At 40.7% G+C, this 21,439-nt stretch overlaps 2 protein-coding genes across 2 annotated transcripts in view; one reads left to right on the top strand and one right to left on the bottom strand.

Annotated features, from left to right (window-relative positions):
- Window positions 1–6,471: 6,471 nt before the first annotated feature.
- On the bottom strand, window positions 6,472–8,669 carry LOC129113647 (ankyrin repeat domain-containing protein SOWAHA-like). The gene has a single exon (XM_054626057.1). It carries the CDS (start codon window positions 8,537–8,539, stop codon window positions 7,100–7,102), a length of 1,440 nt encoding a protein of 479 aa, XP_054482032.1. The 5' UTR covers window positions 8,540–8,669; the 3' UTR covers window positions 6,472–7,099.
- A 1,601-nt stretch (window positions 8,670–10,270) lies between these two features.
- septin8a (septin 8a) overlaps window positions 10,271–21,439 on the top strand; it is a 30,840-nt gene continuing 19,671 nt past the window's right edge. Inside the window, exons 1-3 of the mRNA XM_054626054.1 lie at window positions 10,271–10,490; window positions 19,994–20,108; window positions 20,321–20,516. Coding sequence (XP_054482029.1) covers window positions 10,461–10,490; window positions 19,994–20,108; window positions 20,321–20,516 — 341 coding nt within the window. The 5' untranslated portion in view covers window positions 10,271–10,460. The remainder of the gene's footprint in view (window positions 10,491–19,993; window positions 20,109–20,320; window positions 20,517–21,439) is intronic.

The raw sequence follows: 21,439 nt of genomic DNA, 5'->3' as shown, positions 1-21,439 counted from the left end.
AGGGAGGAGCAACCACAGCACAGATTCCTCCTTTTCTCTTTTTATGACTTGAAGAAGGATGGCTTATATTCAAAAAAAGACATGTAGAGAGTGTTTTGGCTGTGCTTATCACACGGATTATAAGTAGTCAAGTTAATGTCTGACACACTTTGCACTCTGTTATGAGTTTCTTTTGTCCTTTTAATAGAGTTTGTCGGTTCTTCTGCTCGTCTCCTACTACATAGGATGCACACGAGATGAGCAATAAAGACCGTTGAGACTAAAGCTTCTTGCCTTTCTGCCATCCACCGAGGGTGCCCAGGACGCTCCACCCAATCTCCGCCCATTGTGCAATGTGCACCTGAAGACTCCCCCCCCCGATGTGTCGCACATGTTTCCGTTGACTTTGAACAGAGGAATGAGCTGTTTTTTGCTTTTCTGTGTGCCTTGATGTTGGGGTTGCTGTGGAACGTTTTCCATTAGAGCTGCTGTGTGGAAACTTTGCGTCCCCCCTCCCTGTTAGCAATTCAGCAACTGTCCTTCACTTCTTTTAATAAGACGGTAGTGCTACAGCCCTGTATCTGCACCTGTGGAAACCCCATTATAAGCTTTAAGATTGTATTTTGACCTATGAGAAGGCTTCAATGGAAGAGCGTAGTCTGAGAGAGAGGGCGGTGTGCTGTATCACGTCAGTAAAATGTACAATAGATTTAGTCGATTTAAATCTTTTATGTGTTTGTGAATGTTTTTTTAAATGTTATTTCAAATTAAGGCACTAAAAACCAAAAAGGGTGAATGGAAAAAAAAAAAGCACTTTGTAATAATACATAAACGCACATTTCTTTAAATCAGATTCAAGTAATTTCAATTGAAAGCCTTACTCCATCCAGTTAAACTTATTTTTCTAGATTTGTCATTCATTTTGAATAGGAATGTAGAACTAATCTTTTTTTTTTTTTTAAACAGAGGTATGAGCACACCCAGCAACATTAAGGCCTGTGGTGAAATACCTTTCCAGCTCATTTCATACTTTATGTTATTACGTCTTGATGATTTCATGCTGGAAAGGTTCCTCATAAGGAGGTGCTAAACCTCTTTAAAGCAGATTATAAGTAAGCAACAATTATATCACTGAGTATTTTTCTCCCAAATGTCCCCTTCGCCGCAGAGGTGACACGTGATACTTGAAACCCTTTTTTTATGAAAGAGGAAAGTCCACAATCTTCACTTCAGGTGTCTTGAAACTACATTTTCTATTCTCTACCTCCACTGTTCTTCCCCTTTTAGACAGATATTACCTTTTTAAGTTTATTTAAATTTACACAGTAGTTAAAAAAGCTTTGAATGAAGACAGACTCTTGAATCAAATGACTTTCCCCCTTTTGGAATTACCCATTTTAAAAACTGCATCTGTGTTTTTACATTAATAGTGGCATTCGTTTTTATAGATGTATTCATTTCTTTGTACTGAATCTTCAGCCATCGGTGTTGTGAGCTGTTGCTCTACGCCAGATTATGTGCAGCGTGTGTTTATATGAGTGTGTGTGTGTGTGTGTGCTTGAAATCATGAATGTTTTAATTTCATGTGTAGAGATTCGTTGTCAAACAGAAAGACAGAACTCCTCTCGGTGTTTGCCGTTTAAAGTTTTCAACAAAAAACTCATATGAAGTCATAAACTGATCAAAAAATGTTATCGTCCCCTGTTGGCTGAACTGAAAAAGAAAAACTGATCCAGAGTTTGGATTCCTTTTTGTGTATATGATATTTATGTTATAATGACCACAAAGCGGCCGAGCATCATGAGCCGCCTCTAACCATTAAAAAAAAACCATTTACTTAATAACTCAAATTGTCAAAAAGATAAACTGGAAACTCTTTTACGTTGAAAGATATTTTCAGTTTCTTCTGCTAAACAGTTCCTCCACCCCTCCCCACCACCACCGAAACTTTTCTCTGGAGATTTACGGCCCTGTCTGTTTCAGTTTGCTAAACAAAAGTATGTTTGTTTTGGCCCTTGTGCTGACGCGGGGCCGAAGGGTTAGAAAAGAGTTGTTCCTCGCAGGCTGCTGGAATTCCTGAAGTATGCAACATTTTGGAGAAAGAAAGACTGTGGGGGGGGAGAGAGAGTGAGGAAAAAATGCTCCCACAGAGGAGGAGCAGCAGCACATGGACAAATACTCATTTTAGTTCCTGCTATGAGTGCATACTAACAAACATTTGACAACTTCCTGAGTCATTCCTTGTTTCCGTCATTCAATCAAAGCAGTGTTTTGTTGAGGTCCCAGGGAAATACGCCCTGTTTTTGAAGAAGGATTATGTTTGTTTGGTTTATTTCAAATTTCCGGAGACGTGTGACATTGATACAAACAGAATCTGTTTTAAAGCCGAGAAAGAAAGACATATTTCAATGAATCCGAGCTGGTGGGATGACAGCAGAGACATTTCTAAATCCACATTTTCTGCTCTTTATTTTCCGTCAAGAGTTTGAGTTGTTTTTTGTGCCTGTTTGGAGTTGAAAATTCCATAATGTTTGTAATATTGTGAATAAATTAAGCTCTCCCTCTCCCTCCAGTGTACCACTATTCTCTTATTTTACCACAGTGAGCTTGTCTTACTACAAGTTGAAGCTACATTAACTATTTATGCAAAGAGTAATTTATGTTTTGTGCTACTTTAGCACTACTCAAGCTGTGATAACAGCTGGCCTCTTTTTACACATTATTTCTCATGAAGAACTCTCCCTTTTTAAAAGTCTAAAGTTTGCTTAGTCATTGAGGCTTTCCTCTTCTTGGAGCTCGTCACTGCCCTCTGCTGGCAAATCAACGCCTTGCTGCTGAGAGTCCAATAGTCTGGCACTGAACTGGGAGCAGGAATACTGTTGCAACCAACTAAACATTTAATTAAATCTGCTTTGTTCGAAGTGGGATGTTTTGTTTTTTTGTCGTGTAATAAACTCTGCACTTTAGCAAATCTGTCTCCAATTAAAAACTGACATGTTTCATCAGAAAAAAAGGCACTTAGCTTAGCTTAGCTTAGTTTAGCTTAGCATAAAGACACAGGAGACACAGGAGAAACAGCTAGCCTACCTCTGTCCACAGCTAATAATATCCACCTTCCAGTACCTCTAAAGCTCTCTAATTAACATGCTAGGGAGTGACTGCTCCTTCACAGTTTGGGGCATAATGCCATTGTAAAATTTACAATTTATTTTTTAACAGACAACAAACAACATATAAAGTATTTAATAGGTGAGCTTTACGGGTGCTTTTCGCTGAGCTAATCAGCTCCTGGCTCCTAGCGTTCTGCAAGGAGGCAAATAAGCACATTTCCAAAAACGTCCAGCTATTCATTTACGGAAAAAAAATGATGGACTAAATTATTTGACGTTTCAGGGGATTTAATGTCAGCAGTCTCTTTCATGCCTCTTTGCCCTCATTTGTTCAGCCTCGCAGTGGAATGCCATCCAGTTTGTTTGTCAGCAATATCATATGTTTATTAAAAGAAAGGGCTGAGGAGGAAAAAAGTCGGCAAGTGGCAGATTTAACGCGCATGTGAGAAGTTTGCCTTCAGGGTAAAATGGTTTATTTTAACCCAAACTATGATATTTTTCTAAACCTAACCAAGTGGGTTTCTGTACTAAATTTAAAGAGATTTCTGGCAGAATGGAGCTCTGAAGGCAAACTTTTCCCCATGTGCAGTTAAAACCCCCAGGGAGACAATGAGAGACACCAGGCAGCACTTTAGTGTACTTTACAAAGTTAAAAACACTTTAAATCAGAATCCCACTGAGGGCAGCAGGGACATAAAACACAACTCAGTGAATTCTCAACAAGAAAGGTCTTTGTCAGACACTAATTGCATGGTAATTAGGTTTTGCGTCGTAACAAAGGCAGTTCTAAGTGATGGAGTGTTTTTGTGGTGTAAGCGGCAGACAAGAAACAGGAGGGAACAGGACGGTCTGAAACACACAGAACAGTGCTGGGTAATGACAAGCTTTGCTGCTCATAATCACTTACTGAGTCTTTTAATGCCTCAACAGGGAGGCAGAAAATGGTGGTCGAAACATATAGGTTGGAAAAGCAACATCTACACCATGAAGTGTGATTTTCTTTGCTTCATGCCATGGAATAACTGTTATATTGAGCATGATTTACAGGCAGGTGTGTAGATCATGTCCATGACTCAGTGTTTACGCTGCCAGGTGCTCGGATTAGCAGCTCCAAATATGACTTTTCAACCTGAACTCTGAACTCTCCGCCCGCAGGAATGTCAGCACACCTTCAGTTCTCCTCCTCTTGCTCTACCCTCAGGCTGTCATTAAACAGCTCGATTATGACTCAACAAGGCCTTAATTGTTTTTTTTCAAGCCCAAATACTGTGCCGCTATAATATCACCAAGATTTATCACCTCTTCGTCACAGTAGATGTTTCTGTTGGAGCGCTGCTCTAATTAAGCAAACGTAAGACCCGTTTGTAACCACCTGTCACACACATGGGATAATAGTTAACAGTGAAAATGCATTCCAGACGCTCCATTATATTTCTCTACCGCCTCCAGTTTTATGACGCGTAGCCTGATGATTAAAACTGAAACATGCGTAAACCCAGGTTCATGTGGAGCTTTCTTCACCAGACGGCAGGCCTAAATCATGTTGTGTTGTTAATCATTACAAATACAGAAATGACATATTTACACTGGATCGTGTGCAATAGAGTATTGAGAAGAGGAAAAGCCAAGTTAAATCAAATCCTACTCAACACCAGCAGATATAAATTAAAGTCACAGATCACTTGATTATCCTTTAGGGAGATAGTTTGGCATTCGTCAAAATAACCTCATTATTCCTTAGCGTAAGAGGAGAAGATTTATATCACTCCTTATGTTTGGAGGATAAATATGAAGCTACAGCGAGTTACAGCTACAGTTAACTTAGCTTAGCATATAGCCCGCAAACACGGTGAAGCAGCTATTTATTTAGTTACCTTTGGACAGAGCCAGGCTAGTAAGCTAAGCTAACTGCCCCTGGTTCCAGCGCCATATTTTAAATAAGCTTACCTTCATTGCCAGGACTGGTTTGTACAGATAGTTTAAGATGACATTATAATAAATAAAATAAATAATAATCATAAAAAATAAAATAAAATAACATTGTTTATTTATTATTATTTAATTTTTTTGTGCATATTTTTGCACATTTATTTGATAATTGAGACTTTTATTTCTACATTAATTTCCTTATTATTTCACTTGTTAATTTATTGAGTATTTTTACATATATCATTTTTTTTATTCATTTATCTTAATGGCAGCTATAATCTAAGGTCTACATAATAAAGTCTCAAGTGGTTTAATACAATTTTGCCATACTGTAACTGTTCATTTTTGTGGACTTTTCCTCTTTACTCACACATCACAGAAGGTGATATTCTACTTTGAATTCAACCATGTTGATCTGATGGCTGTACAGTAAAGCATGGGATTGACTATGAACATTTGAAACTACTGAACATTATATGTACTTCATGAAATTGCATGTTATAGATTAAACACTGCAAATGGACCAATTTCAAAACGAGCATCTTCACTTTAAACACTAAAGTCGATCATTCACACTCACATATTCTTATTTTGACAAACACCTTGCACCAACAGTTTTTCTTTAATTATGTCATCTAACATTTTTGTATTTCTCCTTCTTGTATCTAAAGATTCGAGTACTTTCTTCAACCACTCCGGGTCTTGTTCCCCCGACCTTGTGTTGGCCTTTATCCTCACAGCAGCAGCAGCAGCAGCAGAAAAAGAACATTTGCTTAACAAAGCCCTGAGGCTTTAAGATGAAACATCGTCTTGACATAGACACAATGTAAGCTGCTGGGGGAGTGACACCATGAGACACCAAAGAAACAGAGGGAGACGACTCGAGGCGGGGACAAGACCAACAGTCTGAGGACGAGGCTGACCACAGGACTCCTCTTAACCCATGACTCTCTCTTATCTCCCAAAACAAGCTGCTGCTAAACAAGTCGTCTTGCCACATTCAACCAGTACCAGGAACCATGACAGACAGGAAACAAGGCAACACATGATAATACTTTTTCAGCCACCCACATGCAAACATATGCTCATTCCTAGTCAGCTGCTCTTGTGTCTGAATCACAGCTGTCTCAACAAGCCAGAGGACGGATTCAAGCCACAAGTTTTGGCACGCAAGAGCGATCTGAAATGATTGATGGAGCACCTGCACACCCTTTCTATGAACGACACACCCTTTGCTTTTTCAGATAAAACACATTGTAATTCAGAGAAATCCAATGTTTGCCTTCTGCCAGGGAATTTGATTGGGATGTTTGCTTTTCTTAAATGCCTCTAAGCGTTTAATAATTAATCCATGACAAAAGAGACAAGTCCTCGAAATCCTCCACTAGGCATACATTTTAATTCATTTATGAAATAATTATGTTACTTCCAGAAGTTTGAATTACCTCATTTTTTTAATTGTGCATGTTTGCCTCTGGGAATCAAGAGGATGACCACTTTATTACTCAACGTCATCTCAATTACTCAGATATGGAAACACACAAGTCCAGTCTTGATTCCTCTGCTACTTCAGAAACAGAAGGTATTTGTCTTATTGATTCATTTTGATTAAAAATAGATAAAGAGAGAACATTTACATTTTTATATCAAGTCACGTGTGTGTTTCTCAATCTAGAAAAACGGGACTTCATTGAACACAAACATAAAATAAACATATTGTCTGTTATATTTGTAAACTCAGTTACTAATTTCCCAGCAAGCCTCTCCTGAAGGTGAACTGCAAGAAAAGCAGAATGATGACGAGGCCTTTCAGAGACCACAGACGTTGTGTAATAAGACGACTCACAGGACCCGCTAGAATATTCCATGAGTCATGTTTTAATTAACACCTGTAAAAGATGCAACTCGTACAGGTGACATCGCCCACAAAAACTGTCTCAGTCAACCATGGCTCAAGAGAATTTTATGTCATCTGGCTAAATGTCAGATAATATATGAAGCATAAAAGCAAGAAAGAAGTCGTCGATTTCTTTGAGAGATGTTTTGTCATTGTTGAAGAAAGGCCTGTGAATCCTCTGACTTTACATGAAAACATCTGATACGACCCTGTGTCTGAGGCTACTGTCTTCTCGTTCCTCGCTGGGCTCTTCGCTCAGGGAGTAAAATCCCAGCCTCTGCTTGTGCTTCTTCTTGTGGCCCGTCGCGTGGGGCTGGAAGAGACGGCTTATGGAATACAGGCCCTTGGAGAGATCCGGGAACAGGTCCAGCTCCTCTTTCTCCTCCGCGCCCTGGTCCTGAGCCTCCGGGGCTTTTGTTACGCCCAGCATCTCCTTCAGCGTCTCAGAAACGCCTTTGCGCAGATAGTGGTAGGCCTTCTTCCCGCAGTTGTCCCTGACGCTCGGATCGGCCCCCAGCTCCCCCACCAGCATGGCCATGATGTACTCTTGGTGGTGCAGGGCCGCGATGTGCAGAGGAGTGTACCCGCCGTGTGTTTTGGCGTTTACGTCGATGTCAACCCCACCTTGCCTGGATAGGTCGACAATCTTCACAAGCATTTCGCTGTTCCCACACTTGGCTGCCCAGTGCAGAGCGGTGAACCCTGACATGAAGTCCCTCTTCTCTGCCAGCTGGTTGTCTCTCAGCAGCAGGCCGTAGACTTGGCTCCAGTGGCCGGCGGCGCACTTGACCAGCCATTCGTGCTCTGAATGCTCCAGGGGAACCGCGGAGGGGGCCCTCGTCTCTCCGGGCTCCTCCGACTCCTTGCTGCTCTTCACTGACCTTCTCAGCTGGGGTGAGCTGACTTTCGTCTCCCCTGAAGAGGGCCGTCTCTTGCTCCGGAAGGAGTCCAGTTTGGGGCTTTCAGGCGGGTCTTCCGGGGCCGCTTTCAGTTTGCGGATCTCCACTTGGGTGGTGCTGGCTGGCACCCTCAGAGGTAAGGCGTACGGTTTGCTCTTTGTGGCGGTGGGCGCATTCGGGGCACCCCTTCTTGAACCGTTATCTCCATGTGCGTCCTGCCTTTTGATCTCAACACTCAGCATTCTCTTAACTCTAACATCTGGATATTTGCTCCTTTGCAACGCCAGCTGTATAGGAGAAAGTAGTTCTGCAGGATTGTCTCTGCTTTCACCTGCCTGCTCCTGATCTGGCTCTGAAACAGCTGATCTGTCCCCATCTGCACCATCACAGCCTCCGGTCTTCTCAGTCCTCGCAGGTGGGCGCTGCTGCTCACCTGTCAGCGGGGTCTCTTTAACGTCGGGCTCTTGCACACGGCTCTCCGCAGTCCTGGCTCCTTCCAGTAAATGCTGATGCGTTTTCCTGACGACCACGTACCTGACGCCGTCGATTTCTTTCACGACTGCGACATTGTTGACATAGGTCTTGAAAAGCTCCCTGTTCCGTTCTTTCTCCGCAGGATCCTCGCAGTCTATTGAGTCTTTGAATTTCCCCACCAAGTCGGATTTTTTTACTTTCCCCCCCTCCGCTATCAGCAGAGACAGGACGGATTCTTGCGTCAAAACCATTGTTACAATAGAAAAAGGTGTTCAAAGTGATACTTTAAGCCCAGGAGCCGCTCTGTAGCCCTGCTCCCTTTGTCCCGGTGAGAGTGCAGCAGCCTCACCTGGCCGCTCACTCCTCTCCTCCCCACCTGGAGGAGGCTTTTCCGGGGCAGAACGCCGACGTGGACACAATTTGAATAATATATGCATATTGTTTTCTTACAGGCAGAGTGAAAGTTAAAACAAATTTTAAACTGAAGACGATTAAAACTTTGTTTATTATTTTTTTTCACAATAAAATAAAATACTTTTTTTTCCTTTTTTATTAATAGAAATAAAGTAAATGTATGTTTTAACAGACCAAATAGCCTACTCCAAAACACCACAGAAACTATTACCCTAGTCTCATTCCCATTTAGAGGCTACTAACCCTTTGACATATAACATATTTAGTGCATTTGTATCTACATATGGAACACTTATACTTTAAGTATTTATGGGTTATATTAAGGGCTATGTCCATAACTTATCAAATAAAATAAAAAAACGTGTGAAAGGCTAATAATTACCAGTTTTTCGAAACTTTAAAATATCGCCTATACACTCTCAAAATCCAGTATGATGAGATAAAATAAAATAATCCTTTATTAGTCCCGCAGCGGGGACAATGTACAGGATTACAGCAGCATAGGTTATAGTGCAAACATAGACATAGTAAAATAAAAACAAGATAAAATAAAATAGTATTATAAATAAGCAATAAAAAACAGTGAATAATCCACAATAACTGAAATATTATATGTACAGATAGAAAAACTATTATAGCTATAATTGCACAGTGTATTTGTATTGCACTGGTTTTTTCTACTGGGAGCAGAGTTGGTGGTGCAACCTATGGGTCAGGCCCTTAAGACACACAGCACAGCACAATGAACAGCAATCCTACAGTTAATTAGAAGGAATATCAGATGGCTTTCTCTGATTGGCTGGGCAGCACACCCCAGCAATCTGTGACCTAATTAACTCATTTAAATATTAATGACAAAGACACACACACACACACACACACACACACACACACACACACACACACACACACACACACACACACTGTTAGATACACTGAAGTGGTGATTAGGTGTTAACTCTAGCACACATATTTGTGCTCCCCTCTGTCATCCTGCGGTGCCTCTCTGTCCTGTCCTGGCTTGTAGTGTGTTTAACATGACATTCCTGGACTGAATGGGAGTTCCCGAGAAGCGGCCATATTGGATCGTATCTGTCACGCCCAAAGATATAACCCGAATGTCAAGATAGTTCCCTTCCTACATTAACGTACATATAAACGTTGAACATTACCCAGGAAACGCCATTAATCGACTTAAACTGCTCCTTAAATTGAAAATACATCAAATAGTATTATATTATATATTAATAATATATTATTAGCTTCAATAAAACCAGAAGCTAATTCAAAACGTGGCAAATATTCTTTAAATGTATGACATCCGCATTTCTACGCATGCGCATAACACTAGTATATTAAAACAACTATTAGGGGATGTTTACTGATGTATTTATCTGCTGTCCCGTGCTACATAGTTAACATACAAGTCAAAGAAGCTCTTTTAGCACAGTAACCGACTCGCAGCCAGTGTGGAAACGACGAAAAAGACAAGATTTAGCCTGACAAAGCGAAACAGGGGCCGGAGCAGCAGGGAGTCATCTCAACGCCAAGATAGTAGCCTCCCTGCCCAGCTAAAGCAGCTCGTCTCCGTGTTGTGCCCATGTGTGTGTGTCCCTCTCCCTCTCCTCTCTCTCTCTCTCTCTCTCTCTTCCTGTGTCTCTCTGTCAGCTCGGCTCACTAGTTTCCAGCAGGCTTGCACGGAGAGACGAGGGCTGCTCCCTTTCGCCTCTGCACAGCAACACCATACATCCCCGCACCATGGCCGCCACGGACGTAGACGTGTTTGCGGTAAGGAGAAAAAACCAACATATTATTATTTTTTTTTTAATTCATTCAGCCCTTTGCAATCCAAAAAATTTGATTTGCTTGGTTGTGATTCGTAGAAGTGTTTGGTGAATAGCCTCCCCCGCCTGTATAATGTGGCTTCAGCAGAGAGGGTGGTGGAGCAGATCTCTGTGGATGGTCACTGAGGTTTAACACACATTTAGATCACCCTGATGTGTGTTGATTATGTTTAAATGTCGTGTGTTTAGTCCCCTAATTGCGTTTTTTTTTATCAATGAACGCGTTGCTGCTCATATGGGTGCAGCACATGACACCATTGGACTGTTTACTGTTGACAAGTGGCTGTAAACAACAAAAAAACCCATCTGTAATGTTACTGTATCATATACATATGTACATTGGCTACATACCAGGTACAAATACTACAAAGTATGACACTCAGTTGATCCACTGTAGTGTGTGTTACTTCCTGTCCAGTTGTGTTGTATTATTACACGTAGATTGCAGTAACTCAAGTGTGATGAGTTTCTGTCCTACATGTGGTTTCATTGTAACTTCCTGTTCAAGGGGCTGCAACATTACACTTGTGGTCCACTTTTCAGGTTTCCTGCATGTCCGCTTTTAACCAGCCGTGTATGCCAAACAAGTTGTGCCCACATTGCTGATGGCCTTTGTGTCTCTATACAGTGTTAGGTTGGGCAGAACAGAGAGAGAGAGAGAGAGAGAGAGAGAGGGAGGTAGAATTAGTGGGAGGCAGAATGCATCCTGCATTGTTTTCCTTGTGGCAAACCCTGTTATCATTCAGGTGTGACCCTGTGCAGTTTGGTGATGCAATACGAGCTATAGAAAATGCCACTGACACAAACTTGATAGTCAGCTCTCAAGCATGTCAAGAATTTACACAGTCGCACCAAAAAAAAGCCATTTGGAAAACCAGTATTCTAGTGACAGGGCGAATACACACAAGGGGATTTGAAGACGGTGATTAACTTTTTGGCAGATGCTTAAAGAGATCTTTCGCGGTAGTGAATTGGACAGTAATCGGCACCGAGTTTCAGGGATAAAGAGATTAAGAACACACTCCAGGGCCACTCCTATCACTTCTTAGGGCAACACGCGTCTGGTATTAAGGAAAGGATTTCCAAAGAAGAAGGCTTAGGGGGATATTGCACACTTGGCATTTCTTAAACGAGGTAGGTGTTTAAGAGTGTGGGCAGGTTGCAGAAGATATTGACCACTTGTGACTTCTAAAGTGTCTTTTTTCTTTGGAATATAAAATTAGAGAATTGATTAGAAAAATGCTGAGAATGCAGGGAACCAGGCCAGTGGAACAACAGACTGTCTGTCCGACTTCCTGTCTAACTTTCAAGAACTAAGTGAGACCATATTGAACAAACTGTCAGGCTTGCAGGGCAGTGTGTGAGTGTGAGTGTGAGTGTGAGTGTGTGTGTGTGTGTGTGTGTGTGTGTGTGTGTGTGTGTGTGTGTGTGTGTAAAGGCCAATGCTGTTAATTATGTGCAGCTATTGATAGGGATGTGTGGTCGGTTGCATTGTTGGCCCCCATCAATCCAATCCAACAGACATCCTAGTATTGGGATAACTTATGTAGGCCAGAGCAATATGAGGCGATCAATGGAGCCAACTACCCATCTATTGTTTTCACTCATTGATTGCTTCAGAGTCTGTAGCATATAGAGAAGGATGTATTTAAAATGGTTATGTAATGAAATGCGCTCCAACATATTCATCGTGTACAGTGCTTACTGACCCTGACGAGTATTGTCTCATCCCGTGAGGCCCGCATGCATAAAATGAAATTAGCTTCACAAAGTGCTTAAAGGCAAGAGACAAGGAGTCAGGAATAACAGGCAAGGCGCTTGCACTTTAAAACTGCAGCTTTGCCTTTTTATTTTGTGCAGAAAGTGAGTGATATTAACTTGCAAATACATAATCTACATATTTTTGCTTTATTCTTTGTACATTTTAAACACATTCCTTCAAACCTCAGCCAGTGTTTCTTCCGTGTGGTTCCACTTTGTGTTGCTCACGACAGATTGCACTGATGTTAGCTGTATATAGAACATGCAGAGAACTGCCCGGAGGCAAACCTGTCAAATCGGATGTTGTAGATTAATCTTGACAGCCGAACTGCTCTCTGTGTTGATGAGTCAATATCCATCTATAGAATGGGTCAAAATTCCTGTCCAGAGCCCAAATTGTGATCCTCTAAGATTAAAAAAGCTTTTTGTAAGCAAAAGCTGAAAGTCATTTTTATTTAGATGTTGAAATACCATTTGCATTTTCTCTGTTTGAACAAGGGAAGGAAAGTTCACCATAAAGCATAGTCCACATTCAACAGCTGTCGACAGGATGGCCTGGAAGTTGGAGACTGTTTCATAACCTCATAAGTTTAATACTTGCAGCACCAAGCAGTCATGTGTGTTGTTAAAAGGCTCTACAGCTTAAAATTCCCTAATTCTAATGTTTATCTGCTTCACATGGGAATTGGATGTATTTTATTTTGATCAGCTGTTCAAAGGGCTGAACAGAGTCCCAGTTTTTTTTAACTCCGATTTCGATTCTGAACCATGCAACTTGCATGAGCCCTGTGAATGCTGACATGGCAGCTACAGCTGTAGCAGGGCTGACAACGGCACAAAACAGAAAATAATAATACATAAAAAACAGTGGCTTATTGTTTTCTCAAGTCCAAACTACATGTATTTGTGCATGATGCAAGAAATCTCTCTTGATTTTTCTCTGACTAATCACTCGTATCAAAACAAAACGAAAACAGGATTTGTTGCATCCAAAAAGGGCACAAAATATTAAATGTTTTTGTAGGTATCCATCATTCAACAGCAATCAATGACATGCATAACAAGTCTAGCTCTTGAATACTTAGCACATGTGACTGTTTTTCATGCATTTGAGATAAAAGCACACCAAGTTTTACCTCTAATCCAAAGAGAAATCATAAAAATGTGTGGCTAGTAACATAACTGACAAAACTATAAAAAATATTTTGTGATAACACATTTTTATCTCAGTGATAGTAAGGAAACTGTAAATATGAGTGAGCTGTCCCGTCTGTCTCGTAAAATGGTTCCTGTCTCCTCTCCTGTCTGTCTCACTGCTTTTCTTTTGGTCTTTCCTGTTGGGCATAGATGAGTGATGAGGCTGAGCAGCAATGGGGCCGTCCATTTTTTGTGCATGACTGTGAGACTAGAGATAGATAGAGATAGATAGAGAGAGAGAGAGAATAGGCATTTTAAGGGTTAATAAACAGAAAGCTTGTTTCATATCTGTGCTCGTAAATTCCTGATGGCACACACGTCATCCAAATCTCAACCATCAACATTTCTACGGTTAAAACATTTCCACTAGCTAGCACAAGTAGCAGCAGGAGAACAACTATTGCAGTACACACAATCTGTAGGTGTGGTACTCAGTGCTGTCAGTATTGCAAAAAACATCATACCCAGGTATATACCTCTGGTTTGATGACATCGGATGAGACGTAAAATCCTTTGTGCTGCAATTCATAATCCAAAAAACAAAAACTTTCAGATCTCAAAAGCATGATATGCTAGTCCACTCAAAATTTTATTATAATTCAAAGGTCGTCAGGCACTTTCATAAATCTGCATGACCGTCATTGGACGCCTCATCTGAAGAGGACTGAATGTGCGTGTGGGTTTGTCATTGATGTTATCATGTGGTCTCCTCCAAACGGCCCCCAAACGGATATTTTCTCTGAACACAAATAAAGTTTTGTTGCTTGTAGTGGGCACACTGAGCCAATCACAACCAATGAGAAGACTTATTCTTTAAAAAACAACTGAGTATTTGTCATTGAAAAATATGTCATTTATATGTCATGCTCCTAAAAAGCAAACTTGTATGCTTACATTTTTATTATAAGTTCTTTAGGAACCTTTCTGAGTGTATATATAGGCCTTAAGATATTGAACATTAATAATAGATATAGAATGCAGAAAATGCCTGAATATATATATATAGATGGTATTCTATATATATACATATAGAATACCATCTAGCAGTTGATCTGTCCTCTTTAAAATTTAACGTGAAAACAAGACTTCTAAGGGAATCTGGTTGCACACAAAGTGCACCTAAAGTTATTGTAAAAATTTGAAGCCTTTACAAAGGCCTCCCCTCAGTGTGTGTGTCGCCCCCGCCCCCCAGCTACAGCAGTGTGTGTCAGGTTGCTGCTGTCCGTCAGGTGGAGGCTCACTGAGGCAGAAACAGGCTGAAAACACAATTTAGACACAAGTCAGGTGGGAAAGAAGGCCAGAAGGCAAGAAGGAAGCTGAAGAGGGGATAGAAACACAGCAGGAGGGGGGGATCTGAAGCAGGAGGGTCATATAAGGACTGTTTGCCCCCAAATAATGATTGGCTGCAGTGAACATCTTGGTTTTGCCCTCAGTTTATGTCCGGTTGGATCTGCAACATATTTATTTAACTTTGGGTAAGTTGATGTCAGAGATGATGCCCTTTGTCTTGCCTTCTGCCAGGGTATTCACTCCATGTTTGAAACGCTTCTGTTTGTTGCATTGAGTTGCAGTTTAAAGACAGAACTAAAACAAATCGTTTTGATCAGAGGTTTTTCAAACTGCGAGATGTGACGGAGAGGTCAAAAATGGGGAAGTGCAGGGAGATTTTATGATGCACAGATACTTCATGAGGTGAAGGGACAGGTGAATACCGGAAGTTATATTTCTTTATTCATTTTCACTTGCGCTTCCCAGAGGAGATCATTATCTCCAATGTTCAATGTGAAGAAACATCCACAAATCTGCCTAATAATCATAGAAAAAGAGGCTCCCTTTAATACAAAAACTGAGAATGTGTGTGCTTTATTAAATTCCAAACAGGAATAACCAATAGCTAATGTTGCTAGTGTTTCAAAATGTAAACAAATATAGGTTAAAAAAAGGCATGTATGTTTTTTTGTCTGAGGCGTGGTGATGGACAGTGTCAGGCCCTCGAAAACCTCTGTTTTAGATTAAAAACATTCATCATATTAAAGTCATTGATTTATCATAAAATGTTTCAATTTGCTCCAAAAATTGTGATTTTCACATTCGTTTTATAGACTTAAACAACCATTTAACCAGCAACTAAATTAAAAAAAAAAAACCTAAAATGAAAATAATTATTACATTTATCCATTTACTGAACGGTCTACAATGACAGCTGACACTGTAATAGTCCTTAAGAGCGTGGGAGTATTAATACACTGTGTAGCTCAGTAGAAAGACATACTGTGACCACACTATGTTTGGTTAATTCATATAAATGTAGTGTTTTTGCTCTGTATACCTGGATATATGGTTAAAAAAAAACGTCATTTGCACTGTAAAAATATATTTTCAGCTCTTTATCTGTCATTGAGGGGCCTTTTCACTGCAGACATTTTGACTTGTCATAGTAGGAAAAGCACAGGTGTTACTAATAACATTAACGACGGGCTCTGTTCCATTCAAGTGTCCCAGTAAGCCGTGACAGTGTGACAGCGAGCCAGCATGCACAGTACCATGAAAGTGAGAGGACTGTGTGAAAAAAAAAAAAAAAAAAAAAAGCCTTCTGGTGACAGGAAAAGCAGTTCCCATCAGCCATCTACAAACACGCAGCACTGTGAGCTATAGCGTGCAGCTTAAATGGTTTGCGCCTCATTTCACTTTTGACCCACCTGGGGCCCCTCTGTGAGGCCACTTCCTGTTGGCCCCGGTGATACCGCGGCCCGAGAGCTGACTGCTGTTTCCTCGCCGAGACAGTTCAGCAGAAGCTTTTCATTCCTGTCATACTTTACGCTGCTGCTCATCTCCTCCCGGAAGTAGCTTTCGGAGGGTGGACACATGCCTCGCGGTTTCCCTTAAAGCTGCTGCTTATATAACTAAAGCTAATGTGTGTTGTTAGGCTGTTGTCTTGAAATGTAAATGTTTCGGGTTTATTTTTAGATTCGTCATGCATGGTTCATGTATCCGGTTGGTCTTGGCAGGGACTTCATAAGATGGAAAAGTACTTTCTTTTTTCTTATAGTGAGCTATGTAATCATTCAGCCAAAGTACAAACGAGTAAATGACCAAACATGGAGATGTTTTCACATGACAATGATCACAGACTGTATCTGCATGAAAACATAGACTTACATGCAACCTAAGTCTGCTCAGTGTTTCATTTTCCTACTACCATATACCTCCGCTCTGCTACATTTGAAAGGCAAATATTGTACTTTGTACTTCACTCACATTTTTTGTTGACACAAGTTCCTGGATATTTTGCAGTATAGGATTTTTCAAACCAAACACATGATCTACTTCTTCCTTCTCTTCTTCTGCAAATCTTGTTTTTATTTTAATGCGTGAAGAAATCTGCCAGTAAAGCCAGAATATTGCGACTAGTTTTTTAAAGCAAAGTCAACTTTTGTCAAGTATTTTCTAATAATCCAGTTTAATTATTTTTAAAACTACATTATTAATTTTATACAAGCAGATTTGAAGGAAGAATCAGAAAATTCTACTTTTCTTTTTTTTAGGAAAACATGTTTAGGACTCTACCACTATATTTTCTAGATTAAAATAAGCATTTCTTTCAGCATAATGAGTAGCCCACTCTTTCTTTCCATACTGATTATATTTTTGTGTCTGGTAATACCTGTATTTGTTTGTTGTACTGCTACAACTTCAGTAAAGGATCTAAGTACTTCCTTTCCCACACTCACACTTTCAGTCTTAGCTTTTGTGTCCACGTCTGCAGTTTTCTGTCTGATCTGTAAAGATAACACTGTTGGTCAGGTCTGCGTGCTCTTTTTCTAGCCCTCAGTCACTGACCCATCTGCCTCGCTCATGATTTACACACAAAGATTACGCGCTACTGACAGCTCGGTCTGGTTCAGTGTAGGAGGTCAACCTAGAATTATCTCATGAGTCAGGAAATTTGTTATTTTTCTGAGAGTTTCACCAATGTGGTTAGATAAATTTGGAGCAAAGTCCAAAAAAATCTAAAAAAGTATCACAGAAGCTTGCTCCTTTTTACTTTGGCCAATGCTTATCTGAAAGCAAAGATATGTATTGAAAAGGCACATTTAGTTTCCAGAAGTAAGCCTGTGTGATCCGTGGTGTAAATTCCCAGGCTTGTGGTGTTCTTCGAAAAAAAAAAATCCCCTCTTGCACAAAAAATGTTGTCAAGGTGCCCTCTAGCAAGACGCCTAATCACCAACTGTGTGCAGGTAGGCAGCTTCCACGCGTGAAACTGTAAACGAAACAGGGTGTTGATGGGAAAAAGAGCAAGCAGGCCTTTATTTATCTTTCCCTGGATAAATAAAGGCTAATATAAATTGCCAACTTCTGCTATTTTAAACACAACTCACGAATCCAGTGAGTCACTGCTCCGGTTTCCTTCCAGAGATCACACCCTCCCCCCCGCCAGCAATCTGTCCCAATATCTCACAAGCTTCATTCAGCAAACTGAATACCAGAGGGAAGCATTAATGTTGTTTGACAAGCTCTGAGTTTCATTAACAAACAAAGAAATGGCCACTGCCTCTTCCTCACCCCTAACCTACTCCTACCGAGAACCAGAAATGTACCCTGATTTGGTCGATGATTTTTGTTTAAAGCGACTCACAATATGTTCATTCAGACTCAAAGGGGACAAAAGAAGCTGTATGCACTCCATTGTTCCATTTTATATAGCTTATAGCATTTAGACGGCTGCAATGTTTTTGTAGAACAACACGGGAAGTTGGCATCGCACTGGTTGTTCCCTCGACAAAAAGAAAAAAAAATTCAAGTGGATTTTGGATTATTATTAAAAAAACTCAAGTTCATCATACTTGATCATTTTCAAAAACACCACTGTTATGATTTTTGACGAGTGGATGCAATCGGCAGTAGTAAGACGCTAACGTTAGGCTATAATCCAACTATACAACCGTCGCATGAGTTCCAGTTTACACAATGAGGCTGTAAACGCCATTAGTCCGCATGATTTTGTAGTCTCATTTAGTCAATTGTTAGCAACTGCCTTTTTTAAGACACGTAAAAGCTTCAAAATTATTTAGAATTTTATAATTATATTTCATAGAACAAAAGATAAAATATCTTGAGCTTGTCTTGACTTCGAGACGGAGAAGCGGAAGTGCAAAAATTCTTACTTATTTCTGCGCTTTAGGACTTATTCCTGCATTAACTATTTAAAGCTTGTATAGATTTCTTTACAATTGAACACAGATGTCAATGTAATGTAATAAACCCACAGCGTGCTTCATCTCAGTATTGCCTAGCTCAGCTCACGTCACGTCAGATTACTCCAGTGGTGTTTCCTGACACATTAAGCCCCAATTCTCTTTTTTTTTCCACACACAAACACACACACACACACAGACACACACACACACACACACACACACACACACACACACACACACACAAACACACACACACACACACACACACACACACACATCCTTTTATTGTGCAGTTCAGTCAGGTTTACAACAGATGCAGAGCCTGCCTCCACCTCTTAGTTCAGTATAGTCTGGTTGCATTCAGCTGGTCTCAGCTCTGCTCTCTGGCTGCCTGTGTGTTCAGTGACATCAGCCTTCAAATATGCAGTCCTTCGTGGCTGAGCCAGCCGAGCTCGGGTGGCCCCATTCATCTCAAGGTGCTGTCTGTCTGCTCCTCTCCGGCTCTGACACGCTCTCTCTTGTCACCAACTGCCTCTCCTTCAGATGGGTTAGATAAGGGAGATCAAAGGGGAAAACGCTGACAACCCAATAGTTCTGTCTGTCTATCTTTAGTTGGTTGTGTATCGGCAATCTTTGAGCATTTAGTTCCAGGAAGTTCTTTCCTAAATGCAGATTGATTATAGAGTAGTTGTGCGGGGATTTCTGGAATAATTTCCTGTTGCAGTGGTGATTTGAGATAATTTTAAAGTTTTGTTGGAGAGCTGCAGCTTGTTGCATTTAATGTCAATGCCCTGGAAAACATGATGATAATGTGGCTAAATGAAGATGGATGGTTTTATATCGTCTATTCACATTACTTGTGCTATGTGGCTGTGCCTCATCTGTGCTGAAGTAATAGAAAGGAGAAGCTTTGAAATGTTTATGTTGTAATTGTTCCAAAGACCTGCTAAACTTACACCCTGCAACTCTAAGCGACTTTCCACACTCCGTATCAAATGTCTGAATGAGTTAATTTGTCTAATCTTTTTTCTGTGTGGAAATGTCTTTAGTTCCTCATTCTTGTGAAGGATTATTCATGAAGCTCATCCTTTCAGGCCCTGCTTATGTATACCTTATAATGTTAAGCGATGAGTTTCACATCTGCAGAATGCAAGCAGGGTCTTTCATTTGCATAGGAATGTGATTGCTTCAACTTCAGCTCTTCCTACCTCTGACTAATGTCCTCCCCATGTGGGTATTCCATCTCATGCAGCCAGACTTTTAATGTTTTTGTTTTGTTTGTGTCACTCAGAACGAACTGAAGCGTAACCTGAATTTGGGCGGACATGTTGGATTTGACAGCCTCCCTGACCAACTGGTCAGTAAATCGGTCACACAGGGATTTTGTTTCAACATTCTCTGTGTAGGTGAGTACCAAACGGCAGCGTGTGAGCATTCCTCTAAAGTCATTTTCCCTCAAGGTTTAATTGATTGGTTTTCCTCCAGACAGCGTGTTTAACTACAACAGTACAGCAGCAGCGTTCTGTTGTTTCTCCTCACATGACAGAATGAGTAATTTAACTCTCTCTCTCTCTCTCTCTCTCTCTCTCTCTCTCTCTCTACTTCCTACCATCCACAGGGGAGACCGGTATCGGCAAGTCGACGTTAATGAACACGCTCTTCAACACCATGTTTGAGAACGAAGAGGCGAGCCATTACCAGAATGGCGTGTATCTGCGGCCGCGAACGTACGACCTGCAAGAAAGCAACGTCCACCTCAAACTGACCATCGTTGACACCGTTGGCTTCGGTGATCAGATCAACAAAGAGGACAGGTGAGGATGGTGAAATGATAATCGATGATGTGAAGACGGCGACATGATGGGATGGTTGACACTGATTTACAGGTCTAAAGCTGCATAAATGCCAGGATGTGAATAATGTGTTTAAACAGCGACTATATCTCAATGTGAAGCTGCTCCTAAGTACATGTTGAATGCTGACACACTCAGAGATCCCTTTGTAAATAAAAGTACAAATACTGCAATGTAAAAATACTCCATTAGAAGTAGAAGTCCTTAAAAGAACAGAAGTATTTTCAGCTAAAGTACTTCTTCGCAGAAACCTAGCGGTCAGGCCCCTCCAAATTGTCTCAAGGTACATCTGAAAGATCGTGGGATGATTAATGGGAGAGGAAAGAACAATAAACAGTTCTGCTACACTACTTGTATATAATTAATGGATTGATATACAACACTTTTGTACAGAATTTAGCCCAGTTTTCAAGCCAACCGTACAGTCCGTAGTTTAAATGAAGCCAGTGCTGAATTTAGATGACAGTGTGTATAAAATAAAATAAAATGTAGTAAATCTGTTTTCCATTTGACTCCTGAATGTGCAATGACAGATTTTTCCTATCAGTCCTTATCCAAACCTGCCTTTCCATTTTCAAAACAACATAGATTTGTCAAGATTAGGTCCATGAAGCTTTGGGATACAAATGAGAGAAAAGGACACAAACTGATATCAGTCCAGGTCTGGCTTTTCTCTGTAGGATGGAAAAAAGACGAGGAGGGATAGCAATAAAGAGGAAATAGCAGATTTTTTTTTTTTTTTTAACATGCAGCTGTGGAATGGAGTGGTCTTGTTGTGACCTAGCCAGCGAGCAGCACTCTCACGCCCTTTTGATAGCAGCTTTCTCTGTGGGCCGTATAAACCAACATGCTGAAGGACAGACCCTGCAGTGGACTGTAAATGC

Source organism: Anoplopoma fimbria, chromosome 24 (assembly GCF_027596085.1).
Source record: "Anoplopoma fimbria isolate UVic2021 breed Golden Eagle Sablefish chromosome 24, Afim_UVic_2022, whole genome shotgun sequence".
NCBI lineage: Eukaryota > Metazoa > Chordata > Actinopteri > Perciformes > Anoplopomatidae > Anoplopoma > Anoplopoma fimbria.
This window is presented reverse-complemented; position numbering and strand designations above follow the sequence as displayed.

Excerpts from the sequence above, each read along its gene's own strand:
- LOC129113647 (XM_054626057.1), bottom strand. The coding sequence starts at position 8,539 with ATGGTTTTGACGCAAGAATCCGTCCTGTCTCTGCTGATAGCGGAGGGG.